The following is a 21,315-nucleotide window of genomic DNA, read 5'->3' as shown; positions in this document are numbered from 1 at the left end:
CTTATGTATAGTGTGAACAATGAGACAAGGACAGCAGATATACTAATTTGTCATCCTTTTTAATCAGATTGTTCATGGATAAATACAGTAGTTACACTATACACACACACTTCTATACAGAGGATGCCAAAGAAAAAGCTGCAGTTAAGTTTACATTAACTTTGTAATTCATTGAATGTGGGAGTAGCATTAGGCAAATATATCCATAATATATTACATTTCTGAGTAAGACCACTGACTTCTCCATTCCTTTACAGTGCAAAACTGCTCTAGACAAAGGTCCATTAACACCAAGCTATAGAGAAGTCCGAGCATCCCAAATACAAAAGAAAAGGTAAAAAAAAAAATTAACAAGTTCTCAGGGTCCTTTAAAAAAAAAAACATTTTTTTTTTTTACATGTACACAACAAGTTGAAAGAAAAACATCAATGGAAAGAGCAAGAGGAAGAACTATCATTTGGAAACCACTGACACAGTAAAACAGAAGGGTTCCTTTATTAAAAACAGACCAAGGGAGCAGTGTTTAAACCTGAGAGCCCTGCAGCACAGGCTGTCATAGACCAGAGATCTCCATGTTCATAGAGAAAGGCGGAGAGATGTTACATATCGTGCAGCATGTTCTCTTTTCATTCCGTCTCTTAATCCATTAACAAATGAAGCATAAACGTGGCGGCTGCTCGTCGCTCATTAGCTACCTGGCTAATGAATAAAGTTCTACCTCCTCTATTAGCCTGGTTAGAGTGTCCTTATTCCACCCGCTCAACATTTACCCTCGTTTCCCCATTTGCTACGCTCACTGAATGTGCCAACTTATCTTGACTCAGAAATGTTGTATTATGATAAGAAAAATACAGCTGATATAGCCAATAACCCTTGTCTGTGTGGATCTCTCCCACATAAAGAAGTAAGCCCAACACCTTTACATTTTAGTTGAACAAATTGATTCCAGATCAGTACCAAAAAGAAAGTCTTCATTTCACACTGCTCCTACCAACTGAGTGATTGAATGCCTAACTAGACCACGACATGCTCGGACGCTGTTGGTTGTGTCAGTGTTAAGGGTATCTTTGGCCTTGTATAGGATCTCTGCAGGTCGAGGGCCAAAGACTAGCACAGTCCTTCTCCTAGACTTTTGCTCCACAAGCGCCAGGTCTGGCTAGGTCAGGGCTGGAGTAACCCTCCTGTCCAAACCAGACAGGGTTCTTCGGACCAGGCCTTCAGGTTACTTATTCACAGACAACAGCAGGTTCATCTGAAGAAGAGAGAGAGAGAGCATATAAAACACAGTGAGGACTCACTCCACGAAAAACATCCAGTGTGACTTTGAATGTCGCTCCAGACACCACTACACACACACAGCGAAAACCTGAATAAACCCAAGGTTGAATAAATACACTTGGAAAAAATCTCTCGAGATCAAACAGACATTTCCAGTAAGAGATTGTAAAACCTTGTAATATCTTGCCCTTGGTTATGATTTTGTAAGTGAAGCCAGTGCCAGCCTTACCTGTTCCATAGAAGGGCAAGCGATGATCTGAAGGTCCTCGCCACTGTATTCCTCCTGAAGCAAGGCGTGCAGTCTCTGAAACACCTGCTGGATGTTGTTCTGTGGGAGAAAACAGCAGGTTAGCCAGAGAGCTGCTGGAGAGAAATTATCCCCTCGCTGGTCCCCTTTGTATCCCAGTTGCCATGTCAACGGTGTTATTGTGCACTTAGATTCACTTACTGTAGATTAGCACCTAGCTGTGCACAAAGAGCCATGATAATTACGGAATAATTATTTATTTTAACAAGCAGGAACAAGGCTTAAAAAAAAAGTAGCTGCAAATTGCTCAGCCTGAGCACCTGCTGAAAATATCCTATGTATTATGTAGGTGTGTACTAAAACCCCTATGAGCGCCTGTTACTCTACTGGGTTAGCCTAGCTAAAGATCTGTTCATTTGTACTTTGGCAAGACAGCAGAAACATATCTGGGACCAGGCTAGCACAGGGTTGGCGAAAGGAGGAGAGTTTAAACTCCACTGTCTAACAGACACCCACCCGGACAGGCTTGAAGAGGATAAACTCTGTGTCTCTGTTGGCCAGGTACAAGGACATGCTCTGTAACGTGCTTGGCAGCTTGCTCTTCATCACCCTGTAGGTAGCCATCACTATGTCGTTGATCTTGGCTAAAAAGGGGAGAGTGAGAGCGTGAGTCATTTCTCAGTTCCAAGCCTTCAATCCACCACATGATTTAGAGGTTTCACTGAAATATGATGATACGGTTTCTTACCTGGCTGTGCCCAAGGTTGTTGGGAGAGGTTGTACGTGGGACCTCCCTGGATCGCCATGGTTTTCAGAGCGGACACCTGAAACAACACAAGACAAGTTCCCATCTTCCTCAGTGAAGGACAACGTGAGTTAGTCTGGCGATCTTGACTATAAGTCCTATTCTAGATTAAGGAAGGCATTTGTTGAAAGTGCTATATACAGGTACCTGCCAAAATAAAAGGAAACACTTGAGCAAATGAGGGACACAAAAGTATAGTCGGTGCTTTCACACAGGTGTGGCTCCTGAATTAATTAAGCAATTAACATCTCATCATGCTTAGGGTTGGAAGAATGGCTGGAAGAAGAGATCTCATGGCTGGAAGAAGAGATCTCAGTGAATTTGAAAGAGGGATCTCAAAAGAGCTCAAGGGGTTTAAAGGGTGTGTGTGTGTGTGTGTGTGTGTGTGTGTGTGTGTGTGTGTGTGTCACCAGATCTCAACCCAACTGAACAGGTATGGGAGATTCTGGACCAAATTCTGGAATTTGTTGTGGAAGAATGGTGTCACATCCCTCCAATAGAGTTCCAGACACTTTGTAGAATCTATAACAAGGCGCACTGAAGCCGTTCCGGCCCAACACCCTATTAAGACACTTTATGTTGGCATTTCCTTTAATTTGGCAGTTACCTGTAAGTCCAATTCATTATAACCACTTTAATACTGTATGACTTTTAATACTGTATGAGAAAGACCATAGATGATAGGCACTGAGTAGATTCAGAACAGAAGGTCACAATGTTTTAAAATGAAACCCATCACATTTGAAAAGGCCTAGATTCCAGTAGAATAAGATTCACCTTTGAATAGCCCTTTATCTTTCAGTTTTACTGCACAAAATCATGACCCTCAATTACCAGAAAAAGAAACGAGAAAGTCCAAGGTCATGTTTTTGAAGTCTGAGCCCCCAGGCTATCGGTCTGCCTCTCCACTCTGTCAGACTGACACATTACCTTAGTGAGAAACTCCTCCAGATTCCCAACAAAGAGGTGAGTCTGCTGCTGGATGAACTGCTCACAGCTAAACTTCAGATGGCGGTCCACGTCCTTCTTCGAATCTATGTAGTGCTCCTTTATCTCCGGTGATCCCTAAGGTCCAACAGAGAGAGCGAGAGAGAGAGAGAGAGAGAGAGAGAGGGGGGTTAGTAACTAGTAAGTGATAGTATAGATGAAACATGACATATACTGCCAGGTTTTCCTGACATAGGGATAGGACCAGGAGTTTTTTTTCCTGTGTGAAAGTATTCAGACGCCTTGGATTGCTGAACCTTATACTGTTTTACAAAGTGGGATTCAAATCGATGGCATTTTTTGTCAACAATTTACACAAAATACTCTGAGGTCTAAGTGGAAGAATATTTATTTTGAATTCTTAAGATAACTAAAATAGTCATTGCATAAGTGTTCAGCCCTTTTTTTTTTTTCAACAAGCCTAAATTATTTTACGAGTGACAGTTGGCTCAACAAATCACATGGACTCACTCTGTGAAATAATAGGGGTTTCATTTTTTTAATGACTAACCCTTCCTCTGTCCCCATACATATATCTTTAGGTCTCTCAGTCAAGTATTGCATTTCAAGCATAGATTCAACTACAACGACCAGGGAGCATTTCGAAAGCCTCATAAAGGTCAGTGGTTGGTAGATCGGTAGCAATAACAAATCATAAGCATGGTCAAGTTAATAATTATGCTGTGGATTATACATTAAACCACCCAGACACATCAAAGAAAGTCATTCTTCTGAACTGAGCTGCCGGACAGGAATGAAACTGCTCAAGGATGTTACCATGAGGCTATTGATGATTTTAAAACTGCTTCAAAGTTCAATGTCAGTGATGGTAGAAAACTAAACATGGATCAACAACATTGTAGTGACTCCACAATAATTGCCTCAATGACAGATTGACAACCTATTCCTCAATGACAAACTATTCCAAAACTAAAGTAAAACTGCAACAAAAAAAACAGGAAATGAACACTTAGGTACACTTTTTGGCCTAAATGCAAAGCCTTATGTTTGGAGCAATTCCAACACATCACTGAGTAACTGTCTCCTTATTTTCAAGCATGGTGGTGGCTGCATCATGGTATGGGTATGCTTGACATTGGCAAATACTAGGGAGTTTTTCAGGATAAAAAGAAACTGGATGGAGCTAAGCACAGGCTAAATCCTAGAAAACCTGCTTCAGTCTGCTTTACACCAGAGACAGTGAGAGTAAATTACTTTTCAGCAGGGCAATAACCTATTACACAAGGCCAAATCTACACTGGAGTTCCTTATCAAGAAGACTGAATGTTCCTGAATGTCCACGTTAGAGTTTTGACTTAAATCAGCTTGAAAATCTATGGCAAGACTCCAAAATTGCCATCTAGCTATGATCCAACATTTTGACAAAGCTTGACGAATTTTGAAAGGAATAATGGGAAAATATTGCACAATCCAGGTGTGCAAAGCTCACAATAAGATCCCGTTGTAATTGATGCCAAAGGTGTTTCTAACATGTATCGCCTCAGGGTGCTGAATACTTATGCAACAACTATATTTGAGTTATTTAATTTCTAGCCATCTTTTATTTATTTTCTCTCCACTTTCACATTAGAATATTTTGTATAGATCGTTGAAAAAAAAGGACTAATACATTTTTTAATCTCACTTTAACACAAAATGTGAAGAAATCCAAGGGGTCTGAACACCATTGCAAGGCCCTGTATATGTATTCTATGTTTAAACCAAATCAAAAACTTCACCTCCAATAGAAATTCTAGGATAGCGTTGTGGCTGTTGAGTCTGAAGAAACCAGGAACAGATTTTGGGTTCATCATTTTGAAGGCAGCATCTGATTTGAGACAAAAAAAAAAGACGACTCATCTTGCTGAAGAAGGATTAGAGTGCCCTCTAGTGTTACAAATTAAATACTAACTTGACTGAAATGAGTGCTAAAACAGTAACACTTCTATCAAACGCTACAAGTTATACAGTATCTCAAGTTATTACCACTACTATAATAGTCATATGTGCATTTGATGGACACAATGGGCATTCCCCACTGATAATGACAATATAATGACAGGTTTTATGGAGCCAGAACATACATCAACTGGCCTAATCTCTCCCTCCTCACCTCTGGTTCTCTTCAGGTCCAGAGAGATCTCCTTGATGGCAAAGTCTGTGTGGAAGGGAGCGATCTGTTCCCTCATGATCAGCAGGTGTTTGATCAGAAACAGCTGACCGTCTACCTGCGTCTGGACAAGATGAAGCCATAGCGCTAAATAGAACATCTGAATAATCCAAATGTAACCTTGTTCCAAAAACAAAACTAGCATTGAGCCATTTATAGAGGAAAAAATGAATAACATGCTAATCGTAAAGCTACAGTTGTGTTTCTCAATTACACCGTATACAGGCAGAAACGTATATTACAACACATCACATGCAATGCGCCAACCACCCCCCAAAAAAGATATAATAATAATAATAATAATAATAATAATAATAATAGGCACCAACCTTGTTCTTTAGGATGACATCGGACGCTTTGAGCAGGGAGTGGATGCAGGCAGACAAGGCCTCTTGCGATAAGCCCTGGAAGACTGCTCTCTGGGGGGCCAATAAATTCAATGCATCAACACAGGGACAACATGGTGGATGGTAGATTAAAGAGATCAAGAGGAAAGGTCAAATAGCATCATGAAATGGACCAGGCTTACGATTCATTCATATGACTCTCTCATATATCGAAGAGTAAACATGCAAAATGCCAGATAATCCAAGCACTCACATCTATGCACCTATAGAGCTTGGACAAGCAGACCAGCGTCCGTCTGACTGTGGGGTACCACATGCCATGCAGGTCAGCGGGAGAGATGGATGGCTGCAAGCGGGACGAGTCTATACTACCTGTAAGTAAGGGAAAGAGAGGAGGGCAGAAAGGTACAACAGTAAGACATATGCTTCTACACCTGCATTGCTTGCTGTTTGGGGTTTTAGGCTGGGTTTCTGTACAGCACTTTGTGACATCAGCTGATGTAAGAAGGGCTTTATAAATACAATATAAGATATCCCTTTACACTAATTTGTAAACACTGACTTGCGTTACTGGCTCTCCGGTCATTTGGATCTTCAAGCTGCACGTCTGAGAAGGACGACTCCTGGGCCATTAGCTTCATCTGCTCTTCCTTCAGGCTCTGGGCAATTTTCTGTGACCCCATGAACGAGAAAGAGATGGATTACAAACTGTCTTTATTTTGTATCGAACTTGCCCGTAGGAACATATCTAGGATCAGCACACCTTCCCCAAATCTTAACCATTGGGGGGGAGGGGGGGGGATTACTAGGTGAAAAGGGAAGAGCAGCCGCATATAAAGTCAATCATAAATCAATCTGGTTTATTTCAAGTTGCAAAAGCACAGAAGCTGAGAAAAATGTAATGTCTAGCCCTTTATATTTTAAATCAGACAGCACCAAGTGTTCTGTAAACACCAACCCCAGAAGCTTGTAGGAAGACAGTCACTGCATTTAGTTTTATCAGCTGCTACAAAATCACATAATACAATAATCATCAAGTGGCCCCTGTCCTTGTACCTCCAGTCTGACGTCAATTGCAATCAACAAAACATTGCACAAACAGACCACTGGAAATCATGTGTATTGCAGAAAGGGAACACTTAACTGTTAAACTCTTAAATATTCCACAGAGGGGAAAGAGGGGAAACAGAAAATGTACAGTGGCTTGCGAAAGTATTCACCCCCTTGGCATTTTTCGTATTTTGTTGCCTTACTCGGAGGAATTAAAATACATTTTTTGAGGGGTTTGTAATCATTTGATTTACACAACATGCATACCACTTTGACGATGCATAAGATTATTTATTGTGAAATAAACAAGAAATAAGCCAAAAAAACAGAAAACTTGAGTGTGCATAACTATTCACCCCCGACCCCCAAGGCAATACTTTGTAGAGCCACCTTTTGCAGAAATTACAGCTGTAAGTCTCTTGGGGTATGTCTCTATAAGCTTGACACATCTAACCACTGGGATTTTTGCCCATTCTTCAAGGCAAAACTGCTCCAGCTCCTTCAAGTTGGATGGGTTCCACTGGTGTACTGCAATCTTTAAGTCATACTACAGATTCTCAATTGGATTGAGGTCTGGGATTTGACTAGGCCATTCGAAGACATTTAAATGTTTCCCCTTAAACCACTCAAATGATGCTTTAACAGTATGCTTAGGGTCATTGTTAGGTTTCCCCTCAAGAATTTCCCTGTATTTAGCATCATCCATCATTCCTTCAATTCTGACCGGTTTCCTAGTCCCTGCCGATAAAAAACATCCCCACAGCATGCTGCTGACACCACCATGCTTCACTGTGGGGATGGTATTCTTGGGATGATGTAAGGTGTTGGGTTTGACCCAGACATTGCGTTTTCCTTGATGGCCAAAAAGCTCAATTTTAGTCTCATCTGACCAGAGTACCTTCTTCCATATGTTTGGGGATTCTCCCACATGCCTTTTTTTTCTGGCCACTCTTCCGTAAAGCCCAGCTCTGTGGAGTGTATGGCTTAAAGTGGTCCTATGGACAGATACTCCAATCTCAGCTGTGGCGCTTTGCAGCTCCTTCAGGGTCATCTTTGGTCTCTTTGTTGCCTCTCTGATTAATGCCCTCCTTGCCTGGTCTATGAGTTTTGGTGGGCGGCCCTCTCTTGGCAGGTTTGTTGTGGTGCCATATTCTTTCCATTTTTTAATAATGGATTTAATGGTGCTCCGTGGGATGTTCAAAGTCTCTGATATTTTTTCTATAACCCAACCCTGATCTGTACTTCTCCACAACTTTGTCCCTGACCTGTTTGGAGAGCTCCTTGGTCTTCATGGTGCTGCTTGCTTGGTGGTGCCCCTTGTCTAGTGGTATTGCAGACACTGGGGCCTTTCAGAACAGGTGTATATATACTGAGATCATTTGACACTTAAATAAAGTCCACCTGTGTGCAATCTAACTAATTATGTGACTTCTGAAGGTAATTGGTTGCACCAGATCTTATTTAGAGCCTTCATAGCAAAAAGGGTGAATACATATACACAAACCACTTTTTATGTTTTTTTATTTTCACTTCACCAATTTGGATTATTTTGTGTATGTCCATTACATGAAATTCAAATAAAAATCAATTTAAATGACAGGTTGTAAAGCAACAAAAAAGGAAAAACGCAAAGGGGGATGAATACTTTTGCAAGGCACTGTACTTTACATTTGTATCTAGGGGTGACTCACTGAAAACAGCCACATCAGACAGACCCACCTCCATCATCTCCAGTTTCTCAGGATAGGCCAGGTCCCCGGGGGCGGGGTTATATCCGATGATGTCAGTCTGGATGTAGATGTGTGTCCTGTAGACCAGCCTCTCCTGGACATCCTCCAGCATCTGTTTCACCACCGCGTCAAAGGCCCCCAACTGACCAGCTACAAACATAGTCAGTGTATCATTTCAAATCCAAAGTGCTGGAGTAGAGAGTCAAAACAACTACATTTGTCACTGTTCCAATACTTTGGAGCTCACTGTATATTGCTATCTTGTATGGTAAGATGTTCTGGTAAATGTAACATGCAAGTGCATATTTCCTACAAAGAGTTAACTGTACCGGATGGTTAGAGTAACCAGAGTAGGTCCTTTGTATTGTGAATAACAGTACCGTTGTTGTGGACGTGGTCCTCCAGCATCTCATTCTTGAGGATGCCACAGAGCTCCGACAGGGTCTCCAGGTGGATAACGTGGATGATGAGTGGCCGCAGCACGTCGTAAAGCGACAGACACAGCTTCTCCAGCAGCTCACTAGAGGGGGTAAAACCCGACGGCAAGCTCCATTATTCCCCATTCACATGTCAGACTAGCGAGCACAAGGCTCTAGTGAGTTAACACACTGCAACGTAAAGGTCATATTTGAGTCGTCCTCTTGAAATAATATGTTGAAAGTGTATTTGTTGCTCCAAGCGAGAAACACTAGCTAGTATATGAGAAAGCTAGATAATGATTTGCGTCTCACTGTGTTGAATTGTAAAGCTGCCGTTTTTGTTAATGAATGGCTAAGTCAGCAATTACTACAGTAGAGCCATCACATGCTGTAGCAAACACTATTGAGAATAATGACCAGGAAATAGCCATTCATGTGAGCCTTGCCTTCAAGACAAACACCCTGTACATATACTGAAGTAGAACAGGCAGGGCTCTTTGCTTCTCAGTTACAGACACAGCTTCTTCTGCAGCCCACTGGAAGGTTAGATACATTGACATGACACTGTGTTGAATTGTATGGCTGCCCTCAGCAAATTCAGTTAATGAAAACCTGAAGTCAGCAATACAACAATAGAGGTGTCATGAGCTTCAGCAGATACTATGGTGAATACTAACCAACCAGGAAATAGTCCCACCTCCTTGACAAACATATGCAGAATGTGTTGTAGGACAAACTGTACATGCTTCTTACTCACTCCTATACCAGCACTAGGGGATGGTGCTACTTACTCTAGTCTGGGCGTGGGTTTGGAGAAGAACTCATTGTAGAGCTGGTGCTCATCCTGACAGACGTGAACCATGAAGGCACAGCCACTACGCACCTGGGAGGAGAACACAGGACAGACAGAATCAGCACTGGCAAACCATGTTGAAAGCTTCTCAGATAATCTCAATAATCAAAAGTGAATGGATTCTAGTAAAAAAAACAAACATGTGGTCTTACTAATGCACAGTGGTCCTTATTGTTTTGACTGGTCAGGTCTGTGATGGTGGATGTGATGCTGGGGCTGAGGAGCTGCTCTCTCTGGTCCAGGTAGCACTGGTGTATCTCCTCTAACAGCTGGTGGTACCTGGGGATGCCAGAACGTGGGAAATAATTATACGTAGATGACAGAAAACATTACATAGGTGAGGTGCTCCTGATAATGGCGTTTCAGCATACAAGAGCCCCATACTTACTCAGGAATTCTCTCTGACCTCTGCTCTATTTGTTCAATCAGTGTCTGAAAGAACAATCACACAAGTATTAATCTCTAGAAAGACAACACATATTTGCACACCAAAAGAAGGGTGGCTCAGAATGTTGATGGTAATTCCAAAAGAAAAATGAAGTAGTTCTACTAACTCTGACTTTGGGTGCAGCTGCTCTGAACTTGACATAGTACAGTGTGAAGGCATTGTCTGCGTTAGCCAAACCCAATGGATCCTGAAAGAAAAGTATATTCTAATCAGACATACAACTCAAGAGCGAAGACAGTTGATTGTGTACCAGTACCAAGTCACTGTCGATAATAAAAGTGGCCGAGTTCTTCCTACCCTTTTTGTTAACTGGTTGGTGAGATTCTGCATAGTGTTCACAGTGTGAGTCTTCATGAAGTGCATAGCTTTAGACAGACATTGTTTGAACTTGGCCAGATACACTGGGTAGTCCTTAAAGTTTGGCTGTAGGTGAAAAATAACAGAAATAAGTAAGTCATAACACAATATAGTGACACTGGTCTACAGTAGAATACGGACACTCTGCATTGTGAGCTGAAAATATACTTACATGGGACGAAACATACTCTATACAGTCATCCAATTTTGAAAGCATTGGTATAAATCCTTCACTGTTTACAGACAGTGTGGGTGAGTTTAGTTTCTGCAAAGACAGAGCGAGAGAGATGATGACCTTTTGCAATGCTCGGGTTAGGAACAAGACTCTCCTTCGGAGACATTTGCTCGAGAGCTTCAAGTGTCACAGCAAAGAAGGATGGATAAAAGGTTTAATCAGAAAACCAGCATACCGTGTTGAGATTCTCCAACTCATTGAAATAGGAAAGCTTCTGCTGTATGCTCTCAGCCAGATCCACCAGTTCGGACTGTTAAAGAGAAAAGTATATGTTGGCAGGGAACTATGATTTTGATAACAGGCTGACATTTCATGTCCGATGTTGTATTCCATTACAAATGGAAACAGGTCCATACTACTATGATCTGTTGGTACCTTTTGTGCCGCTGACAGTCTCACAGCCTACATGTAAAATGGTTCTCTACCTGTTCTTTAAGGAGCTGTTCACAGGCCTCGTGGAGGGTGCCTGTCTTGTTGGACACAAACAGGTACTGCTTCTGCAGAGAGTCCAGGTGCTCCAGGGCAGCATTCACGTCACTCAGAATAGCATCGCATTGTTCCTGATAACAATTGAGATGGTCCCTCGTTTTCCTGCAGGGGTAACACACAGGGAACATTCCAGTAAATTCCTCAGAGATCTAATGCAGTTTAGGGTGCACTGTACATACATCTACTTTCAATGTGAAAGATCAGCAAGTGGAAAGACATGAACATCGAGTTCACCTGTGCTTAGCTCCTTCATCTTGATCCATTTGCGTCTGTAGCTTTGAAAACCAGGAGAAAAACTGCAACGCAAAAAACACTGAAATAGCTAACTACTACACATCAAACTAACACATGCAACAATCAAATAATATGACAAGCATTTCGCTACACTCGCATTAAGATCTGCTAACCATGTGTATGTGACAAATAAAATTTGATTTGATTTGAAATAGTAGACAGTAGAGGCATGTAATGACAGTGTGTGTGCCTCAGAGGCTGCGTTTAGACAGGCTGCCCAATTCGTATCTTTTCTCACTAATCGGATCAGCTCTGAAAAAGAGCTGAAGTGATCGGTCAAAAGACAATTTGTGGAGAAAATATCAGAATTATTAGGCTGCGTTTGTAATCACAGCCAGAGTAGTAGCATTGAAGTGTAATGAAAAGCAACGCACCTGTTGTGCTGTCTCTATCCTCTCATTCTCCAGATCAAGCATCTGAAAGCCCTTGAGCAGGACATCTTCTGTGGAAGCTGGTACAGTTGTCGTAAATGGAGACCGTAAAGAGCGGGATGTCAGGCTGCACAAGTCTTCAATGGGCAACTGGATACAGAACGCAAATGGGGTTTAGACCAACACATGACACAATCAATACTGTCATAGATCTCAAAATGTTAGTTAGAGCTAGCTTTACCAGGTTTGATTGACAGGTTACTATGATATGAGGTTATGATTCGATGACTAATACTTGGCCTGGTGTGTTAGTGAGAGTTAGCGAAGCCTACTCACAGAAGTCATCAAACAAGCATATCAACTCTGGCAAGTTGTTAGCAAAGTAGCTCGTTAGCCTAGCTGGCTGGTGGCTACTAACTAAGACTCAACAAACGACGTGGCAGACGGTAGCTAGCTAGCTAGCTATATATTTGAGCTGGCTGCAAGCTAGGTTGAGTTGTGACACTAACTAATGTTATACTCCTTAGCAAGTCCCTCCTGACAATCCTGCAATGCAATCAACCAATTTTCCTTCTGGAATGCATCTTTGCACCTGTCAACTAGCTGCTAAATCGGTGGTAGCCTAGCTAGCTAGGTTATTAGCATTAGCAGCTAGCTTGTCAACTCACCTCTGCGGGAATAGGGAGGGTTTCAGCCGCAGCTCGGATATCCAGAATAGAGTCCGTTTGTTTTTCTGTCAGGGGAGCCATGGCATCTGCCCGCCGGTCCCACTGTGACAGTTTTTCACGCGTTTCTTTATCTGTCAGGTCCAGAAAAGAATGGTCTGTAGACGCCATCATCATTCTCAGCAACATTAAACGTCAGCAACAGACTACTTCCTCTTCCGGAAAAATAGGGGGAGGACTCTGACCACAGCATCCAATGGTATGACTATTATTTTTCAGAACAATTTCTTACTCATTGGTGGTTGAAACGATTAAAACGTTGCACACATCAATACAGGTGATAAAGGAGTGGTGTTCTCAGGAGACATTTAGTGAACAGTATTTCCAGTGCAATTGGCAAATCTGTAATCTGTAAATTTGAGTACACTTTGACATTGTTTCACTAAACAGAGAAATTACACAACCCAAAATGACAGCATGGAAGCACTCACTGCTGTTGCCCATCAATCCTACCAGTTTTATTATCGTCTTGGTAGACTATCTCAAATCAAATGTTATTTGTCACATGCACAGGATACAGCAGGTGTTAACAATACTACCGCTGCACCATCAAGAGTGTCTTGACCGACTGCATCGTGGCCTGGGACGGGAATTTCTCCATCCTCGACCGCAAGGCCCTCCAGAGGGTGTTGAGGAAGGCCAAGTACAACACTGGGACCGTGCTCTGATCCATTCAAGACACCCACTCAAAACTGTGCCTGTGGAAGGACCGCAGCATCATCAAGGACCCCATACACCCCAACCACGAGCTGTTCACTCCCTTACCGTCGGATAGATGGTATCGGAGCATGAGGTCTGATACCAACAGGCTCAGAGACTGTTTCTACACAGCAAATGTTCTAGTGTTAAATCAACACAGACTATAGTCTGTATTGGTCCACACTTTTGAGTGTTAAATTAACACCGTGCTTAGTGCTGACCCTGTTACCCTTTGTCAGTGTTAGAGAATTAACACTTTCATTGTTATGCAATAACACACTGTGTAGTATTTTTAACACTATGAAGTGTATATCATTTACACCATTGGTGCTATGCAATAAAACCTCATATAGTACTTTAACCATTACACAAGCATTTCGCTACACCCGCAATAACATTCACTTGCTAAACAAGTGAATGTGACCCCAAAAATATATTTCGATTTGAAGAGGTTGAAAAGGTGTTGGGTTAATGACATGACAATCATAGTCTTTATTGCCACATGCAAGTGCTTATAAAGACTTTACAACTGGCAGGAGACGTACTCACACTTCAAATAAACATAACAATAGCCTACTAAAACTGGTACAACACTTCCACTCATGGGTCGCCACTAAGCCATTCCTCAATATAATTACCCAGTGTGCTTTGACTTTTCAAGTGAATTGTAGAGTTATCACCTATTACTGTATTTGTTAGAGACATGGTTGTTGAATTCATACTGTACATGTTCAGTCCTGTGGACTTCAAGTGAGTTTCTACTTTAGGCAAATGCCATCATTGAAATTAATCTCTTTATGACAATACATTACATACTGTATATCATACGGCCTTGCTTTGATGGCCAAGTTTTACCCTAACACAGTGGTGTTAGGAACCTCCTGGTTTACAGGCCGCATCAGGACTGCAAATCACATTATTCTGGCTTGCAAAGTGATGTGTAATTCCTATTAGAAACCAGTCAGAGTTAGGATATCCAACAGTTTTTATTCACCCACAACCTCCATTCAGAATGACTGTCAGGGTTAGGAACATTGACAAAGTAGTCTACCTAAACCATTTAAACTGGATCAATCATTTCAGTAACAGGCACAATACATATAACTAACTGATTGGATTAGTTTAGAAGTTTAGATAAACATTTTATTTATATTTGTGCTGCATAAGATTCATTAATTAATCAATGTACATGCAAAAACACAGATATTAAATACAATCCTAAAAAATCTAGCTACAGTAGGGCATGCTGGGCAAAATGATGATGATGGACATGGTGTTGATGGGAATATTTTACTCTCCAAAGAATAAAATGGACACAATCACACTCAACACTGATTATTAACACCAACGCTGGGGTTATTTTACACCACTAAGTATTAATTTCATTTTTTGTTGTTGTTAATTGAACTCCTGAATCAACACTAGAAGTGTTACACTGGAAAATCAACACTAGGTAACACTGGCATATTTGCTGAGTACAAATGACTAACAAAACTTGAGACTTCAAACAGTGAAATGCTTACTTGCAAGCTCTACCTCAACAATGCAGTAATACTAAGTCAGATAAAAATACACATGTGAATAAAGAAATATACAGTGCCTTCGGAAAGTATAACACCCCTTAACTGTATTCACATCGTGTTACGTTACAGCCTCATTCTAAAATTCATTAAATTCAATGTTTGTCCTCATCAATCTACACACAATACCCTATAATGACAAAATGAAAACAGATTTTTATAAATGTTAGCAAACAGAAATACCTCATGTATGTAAGTATTCAGACCTTTTGCTATGAGACTCGAAATTGAGCTCAGGCGTATCCTGTTTCCATTGATCATCCTTGAGATGTTTCTACAACTTGATTGGAGTCCACCTGTGGTAAATTAAATTGATTGGACATGATTTGGAAAGGCACAGACATGTCTATATAAGGTCCCACAGCTGACAATGCATGTCAGAGCAAAAGCCATGAGGTTGAAAGAATTGTCTGTATAGCGCCGAGACAGGATTGTGTCAAGGCACAGATCAGGGTAAGACACAACACATTTCTGCAGCACTGAAGGTCCCCAAGAAGGTCCCCACAGTGGCCTCCATTATTCTTAAATGAAATAAGTTTGGAATCACCAACACTCTTCCTAGAGCTGGCCGCAGGACCAAACTGAGCAATTGGGGGAGAAGTGCCTTGGTCAGGGAGGTGACCAAGAACCCAATGGTCACTCTGGAAGAGCACAAGATTTCCTCTGTGGAGATGGAAGAACCTTCCAGAAGGTCAACCATCTCTGCAGCACTCCAACAATCAGGCCTTTATGGTACAGTGGCCAGACGGAAGCCACTCCTCTGTAAAAAGCACATGATAACCCGCTTGGAGTTTGTCAAAAGGCACCTAAAGGACTCTCAGACCATGAGAAACAAGATGTGTTGGTTTGATGAAACCAAGATTGAACTCTTTGGCCTGACTGCCATGTCTGGAGGAAACCTGGCAACATCCGTAAGGTGAAGCATGGTGGTGACAGCATTATCCTGTGGGGATGTTTTTCAGCAGCAGGGACTGGGAGACTGGTCAGGATCAAGGCAAAGATGAACGGAGCAAAGTACAGAGAGATCCTTGATGAAAACCTGCTCCAGAGTGCTCAGGACATCAGACTGGGGCTAAGGTTCACCTTCCAACGGGGTAACGACCCTTAGCACACAGCCAAGACAATGCAGGAGTGGCTTCGTGACAAGTCTCTGAATGTCTTGAGTGGCCCAGAAAGAGCCTGGCCTTGAACCCGTTTTAACATCTCTGGAAAGACCTGAAAATAGCTGTGCAGCGACGCTCCCCATCCAACCTGACAGAGTTTGAGAGCATCTGCAGAGAAGAATGGGAGAAACTCTCCAAATACAGGTGTGCCAAGCTTGTAGCGTCATACCCAAGAAGACTCAATTCTGTAATCGCTGCCAAAAGTGCTTCAACAAAGTACTGAGTAAAGGGTCTGAATACTTACATAAACCTGATGTTTCCAGTTTTTTTTTTTTTAGTGAAAAAAACACGAAAACCTGCTTTTGTTTTGTCATTATGTGGTATTGAGTATAGATTGATGAGGATTTTTATTTATTGAATCAATTTTAGAATAAAGCTGTAACGTAACATAATGTGGAAAAAGGGAAGGGGTCTGAATACTTTCTGATTGCACTGCACATGCTACCGAGGTGGCAGAAAACATTACATGCTGAATACACTGGCCACGAGCATGCGCCATCGCACGCGTGTTGATTTTGTCCATCCACACCCAACTCGATCAGTACACGCAGGTTCAAAAAATTAAAACCAACTGTGAACCAACCAATATTATCGTTGGAATTTGTTACTTTTTGAGCAACCCAACCAAAATCACATGTGAGTTATAGATATGTAATTTTCATTAAAAGCAAGTCTAAGAAGTGGTTGATCTGTTTTGTTTTGTCACGTAAACTGAAGTTATTATTAGAATTTATAACTATTAGGATTTGGAGCTGGCGGAGCGATTTTTGCATTTGCACCTTTAATTTGGGGGCATGTCGAAACACACATGAAACATTCGTGGATATTTAGGAAGATTGCTACTGCTAGCCCATTTGTCTTGTGTGGGAAATTATTTAATAACACATGAAGTATTTAAGGTCCTTTTTTTTGTTGTAGAATTTTGACCCTGAGAAATACAGAATCGAAACCAAGTAAGTTATAGTTAGATTTAAGTTATCTTTAATTAATCTCTCCTCTTTTTTCTTTCAAGCAACCACTTGGGTTTGTATCTTCCTGATTTCCAATAAGGAGGCGACTTGTCCATCTCAAATGCAGACGCTCATTCATTTGCGCAAGCGGTGTGGGAAATTATTGAATAACATGTATGTGTACATTTATTTTGCAGCGCTTGTGCACTCAAGGTGGCCGGTGAGGTTAGTAGTGCACAGGTCAGTGGTTTCTTCACTTGCACCCACCCATAATTGCTAATAACCCACCACCCAACTACACTACATGACCAAAAGTATGTGGACACCTGCTCATCGAACATCTCATTCCAAAATAACAGGCCCCCTTTTGATGCTATAACAGCCTCCATTCTTCTGGGAAGTCTTTCTAATAGATGTTAGAACATTGCGGCCACGGGCATTAGTGAGCTCGGACACTGATGTTGGGCAGTTAGGCCTGGCTCGCAGTTGGAGTTCCAATTCATCGATTGAGGTCAGGGCTTTGTGCAGGCCAGTCAAGTTCTTCCAGACAGATTGCGACAAAACATTTCTGTATGGACCTCCCTTTGTGCACAGGGGCATTGTCAAGCTAAAACAGTAAATGGCCTTCCCCAAACTGTTGGTCTGGGTTTGGCTGGGGTAGGCCGTCATTGTAAATAAGAATTTGTTCTTAACTGACTTGCCTAGTTAAATAAAAGTTCAATAAAAATACATTTAAAAAATGCTTTGTTATTCCTCATCCACCAAACTTTACAGGTAGCACTATGCATTTTGGTTGGTAGCGTTCTCATGGCATCTGCCAAACCCAGATTCGTCCATTGGAGTCCAATGGTGGTGAGCTTTACACCACTGCTTGGCATTGCACAGGGTGATCTTAGGATTTTGTGCAGCTGCTCGGCCATGGCATCCCATTTCATGAAGCTCCTGATGAACAGTCATTGTGCTGAAGTTGCTTCCAGAGGCAGTTTGGAACTTGGTAGTGAGTGTTGCAACCGAGGACAGATGATTTTCATGCGCCACGCGCTTCAACACCAGAGGGTCCCGTTTTGTGAGTTTGTGTGGCCTACCACTTCTTGGCTGAGCCGTTGTTGCTCCTAGACTTTTCCACTTCACAATAACAGCAATACAGTTGACATACTATATAAGCTTTTATAAAGCTGAAAGATAGCACCTTAACAGACGGTCCCTAACCGCGCATTGATTCTCTCAAGATGCTGAAAGAATAAATCATATGTCTCTGTCCCTTCCATTTCTTTATTTTACTGCAAGAAATGCCTTATTCTGCACAAGTTCATTATATTAGGCTATGTGAAATGTTATAGATCACATAGTCAGTGTCCAGATTTTTGTTAGGCTGCTATGCTATTTAAATAATCTGAACAGTATAGTTCCCTTGACGTGCAATTTCCCGCCTTTTAGCCTCATGGAGAACCAAGCTGTGTAAATCAATGACACAAAATGTCAAACCCATCAAATGCCTTGCTTGTTAGTGCTCACTAGATTAGTGTCATAGCTGCAACAGTGCGTGAGGATTGCCAGGAAATCACATATTAAAACCCCATCAAAATATGTTGATGTATGTCGATTTTGTGTATAAAAGCACACTTTCCTCCAGGTTTTCTTCCATTTTCTGCAGTTACAAACTAGGATGTGGAACAATGCCACATTCAAAACTACTGGGAACTGGGAACTTAGAAATCTCTGACTTTAGTGTGTACAAGACAACTAGGAACTCGGAAAAAAACAAGTTCCGACTGGTAAAAAATCGTATTGAACAGTCATTCAGCTCAAAATTCTGATTCAGGAACTTGGGCCTCTTTCTAGATCTCCGACTATCCGCACTGAAGATTACTGACATCATGATTGGACCTCGTTTTTTTCCTGAGTTCCCAGTTGTCTTGATCCCACGACAACTCTCTGCAAAATGCGTCCTGCACGGTTTGAAAACAGTGACGAACATCACACGTAGCACCAACAGCTATGTGGGGGGAGGGTTCTTGAAATGTAACATCTCATCAAAATCTTGGAGCTGGGAGCTAGCGGACCATTCAAACCGTTTTTGCAATACAAAATTCTCCATATCTCCAAGGGAGGCGTGACAGCGACATGATTTCAGAGGAATGACGACGCGAGACAACCGTCTTGTGACTGTTGAATATGTACACCACCTCACAGTCATCTCATATACAGTATGTGACATAGCAGGCACTTCAATCATCCTCTTTTACCAAACATTAAAATACTGTTCTGGCCTTCCCTTATATTTCTGTTCAACTCTCCATTTGGCGTATTTTCTCTTAATGAAACTCTGACATTGTCCCTTTTGCCTCAGTGGATCAAGTTAACTTTTTCTTCCTAAGTTCCCAAAATAATTTGGCAATTGGTGTGTAGGCCTATTTGGCGTGCTAGTTAGGCTCTAAAGCTTAGGCTTAGGCTACGCACTAACATGCTGACCACACTGTGGGCGTTGCAAAAATAAATGTACATAAATGTTATCTAATCATTGCAAACACACTGCTCGCGAGCGTGTGCGTTGCCAGGCGCTAAAAGGGCAGTTGGTTATATTTGTGACGCTCAACGTGCTGCAAGTCCTGTCTCTAAAATCTCCTCATTGGATTTTAGGAGCATATACCCATGTGGGTGATTAAAAGATTACATGACCTCCACACTCCAGTTGGTTGTAGTAATTCACCGTAAAGTTGGTTGCCAACCGCCAAATAAAGTCCAAAGAAGAAAAAGAAGCCTGTAGGAAGGAGGAGAGAAGATGAGAAACGAATTTGGTTTACAGTTTTATCTGTGGATTAAATGTCAGAGTAGAGGACCTTGTGCATGTCAGAGTAGAGGACCTTGTGCTACCTAAATTGCCATAAAAGTTTAGTGCTTTTTGACCTGTCCCCAAATTAATATATTTGGTTCAGAGTTTGTTTTGATGTTTCAACCTGCGTGTCCTGATTGCTGGGTGAACAAACCCTGTTCCTGCAGCTACCCAGTACTTAATATGGAAACCAAATTGTTCGATAGTAACATGTTTTCACAACGAAACATATTTCATTAAACTGTTGACAGCACCTCGATCTGGGCGCTGGAGAAAGAAATTAAGGAGAGAGGGGACGAGATGGAAACTCATGGTGGTGAGATAGTCTGTAGCTAAACGTAAAGTATCAGTCTATTAATTATGAACATTTAAAAAATTCCCTATTACTAGGCCATTCAAAATCTAAAACAAATTCACTGTAATTGTAGGCTAGATCTGAATGTGTTAAATGTAGACCAATTATGTACCAATGAAATATTAAATCACTATTTAAAATAAAAAATATTATGCCATGTGTAATATGCGGTTGGCTGTGTTTTTTATAATGGCACAATCATTACTGTAATTCAGGTTTTTTGGGGTGCTTGGGCTCATATATAGGCCTATGCTTAGGCATAAGCTCTAATATGCATGTGAGTGTTTTGAAATAATCATCACCTTAGAAAGCGCTGTCGATTTTGTTGTTAGGCTTTGAAACAACATCACCAATGGCCAAATTTCCCACCCAGTTTCAACCTACTGTTGAACTTCTTTCTTCAAGTTGATCATTCACAGTGAGGTGAGTTTTAAAAGCACATACTGTTTTGATGATGTGTTTGTTGTGATTTTCTAATTGCATTTGCATTGATGTCAGAGTGGTTAAAGAGACAATTGAGCCATGAATACAAGGCCATTATTAGCCTGACGATCATTGGCGAGTTGGGTAGGCTACTACTAATGCATGCATTCTTTGCTAGCTTTGTGGAAAATACAGTGCCACTGACACGGCCCGCTACCAAAATCTGCGGGCTCTCCTTCACGTGGCCAGACCAGCTGGCTGGTGTGTTTACGGACATATTCAATCAATTCCTATCCCAGTCTGCTGTTCCCACATGCTTCAAGAGGGCCACCATTGTTCCTTTTCCCAGGAAAGCTAACTGAGCTAAACAACTATCGCCCAGTAGCACTCACTTCCGTCATCATGCCATTAAGTGCTTTGAGAGACGAGTCAAGAATCATATCACCTCCACCCTACCTGACACCCTAGACCCACTCCAATTTGCTTACCGCCCCAATAGGTCCACAG

General features: G+C 41.6%; 1 protein-coding gene across 1 annotated transcript; it reads right to left on the bottom strand.

Moving 5' to 3' along the window:
- Positions 1 to 40: 40 nt before the first annotated feature.
- cog3 (component of oligomeric golgi complex 3) lies at positions 41 to 12,972 on the bottom strand. The gene is made up of 23 exons (XM_021578951.3): positions 12,749 to 12,972; positions 12,084 to 12,230; positions 11,650 to 11,711; positions 11,352 to 11,517; positions 11,102 to 11,176; positions 10,864 to 10,956; positions 10,632 to 10,757; positions 10,441 to 10,521; positions 10,275 to 10,318; positions 10,039 to 10,165; positions 9,825 to 9,916; positions 8,995 to 9,134; positions 8,604 to 8,764; positions 6,397 to 6,505; positions 6,088 to 6,206; positions 5,817 to 5,906; positions 5,431 to 5,551; positions 5,057 to 5,145; positions 3,261 to 3,395; positions 2,274 to 2,349; positions 2,042 to 2,169; positions 1,508 to 1,606; positions 41 to 1,252 (listed from the first exon to the last, which is right to left on the bottom strand). Exons 1-23 carry the CDS (start codon positions 12,932 to 12,934, stop codon positions 1,223 to 1,225), a joined length of 2,496 nt encoding a protein of 831 aa, XP_021434626.1. The 5' UTR covers positions 12,935 to 12,972; the 3' UTR covers positions 41 to 1,222.
- Between the last annotated feature and the right edge of the window lie 8,343 nt (positions 12,973 to 21,315).

This window comes from Oncorhynchus mykiss, chromosome 22, assembly GCF_057628025.1.
Source record: "Oncorhynchus mykiss isolate SJ-2025 chromosome 22, ASM5762802v1, whole genome shotgun sequence".
In the NCBI taxonomy this organism is placed as follows: domain Eukaryota; kingdom Metazoa; phylum Chordata; class Actinopteri; order Salmoniformes; family Salmonidae; genus Oncorhynchus; species Oncorhynchus mykiss.
The sequence above is the reverse complement of the archived record's forward strand: the minus strand, read 5'-3'. Positions and strand labels throughout refer to the sequence as shown.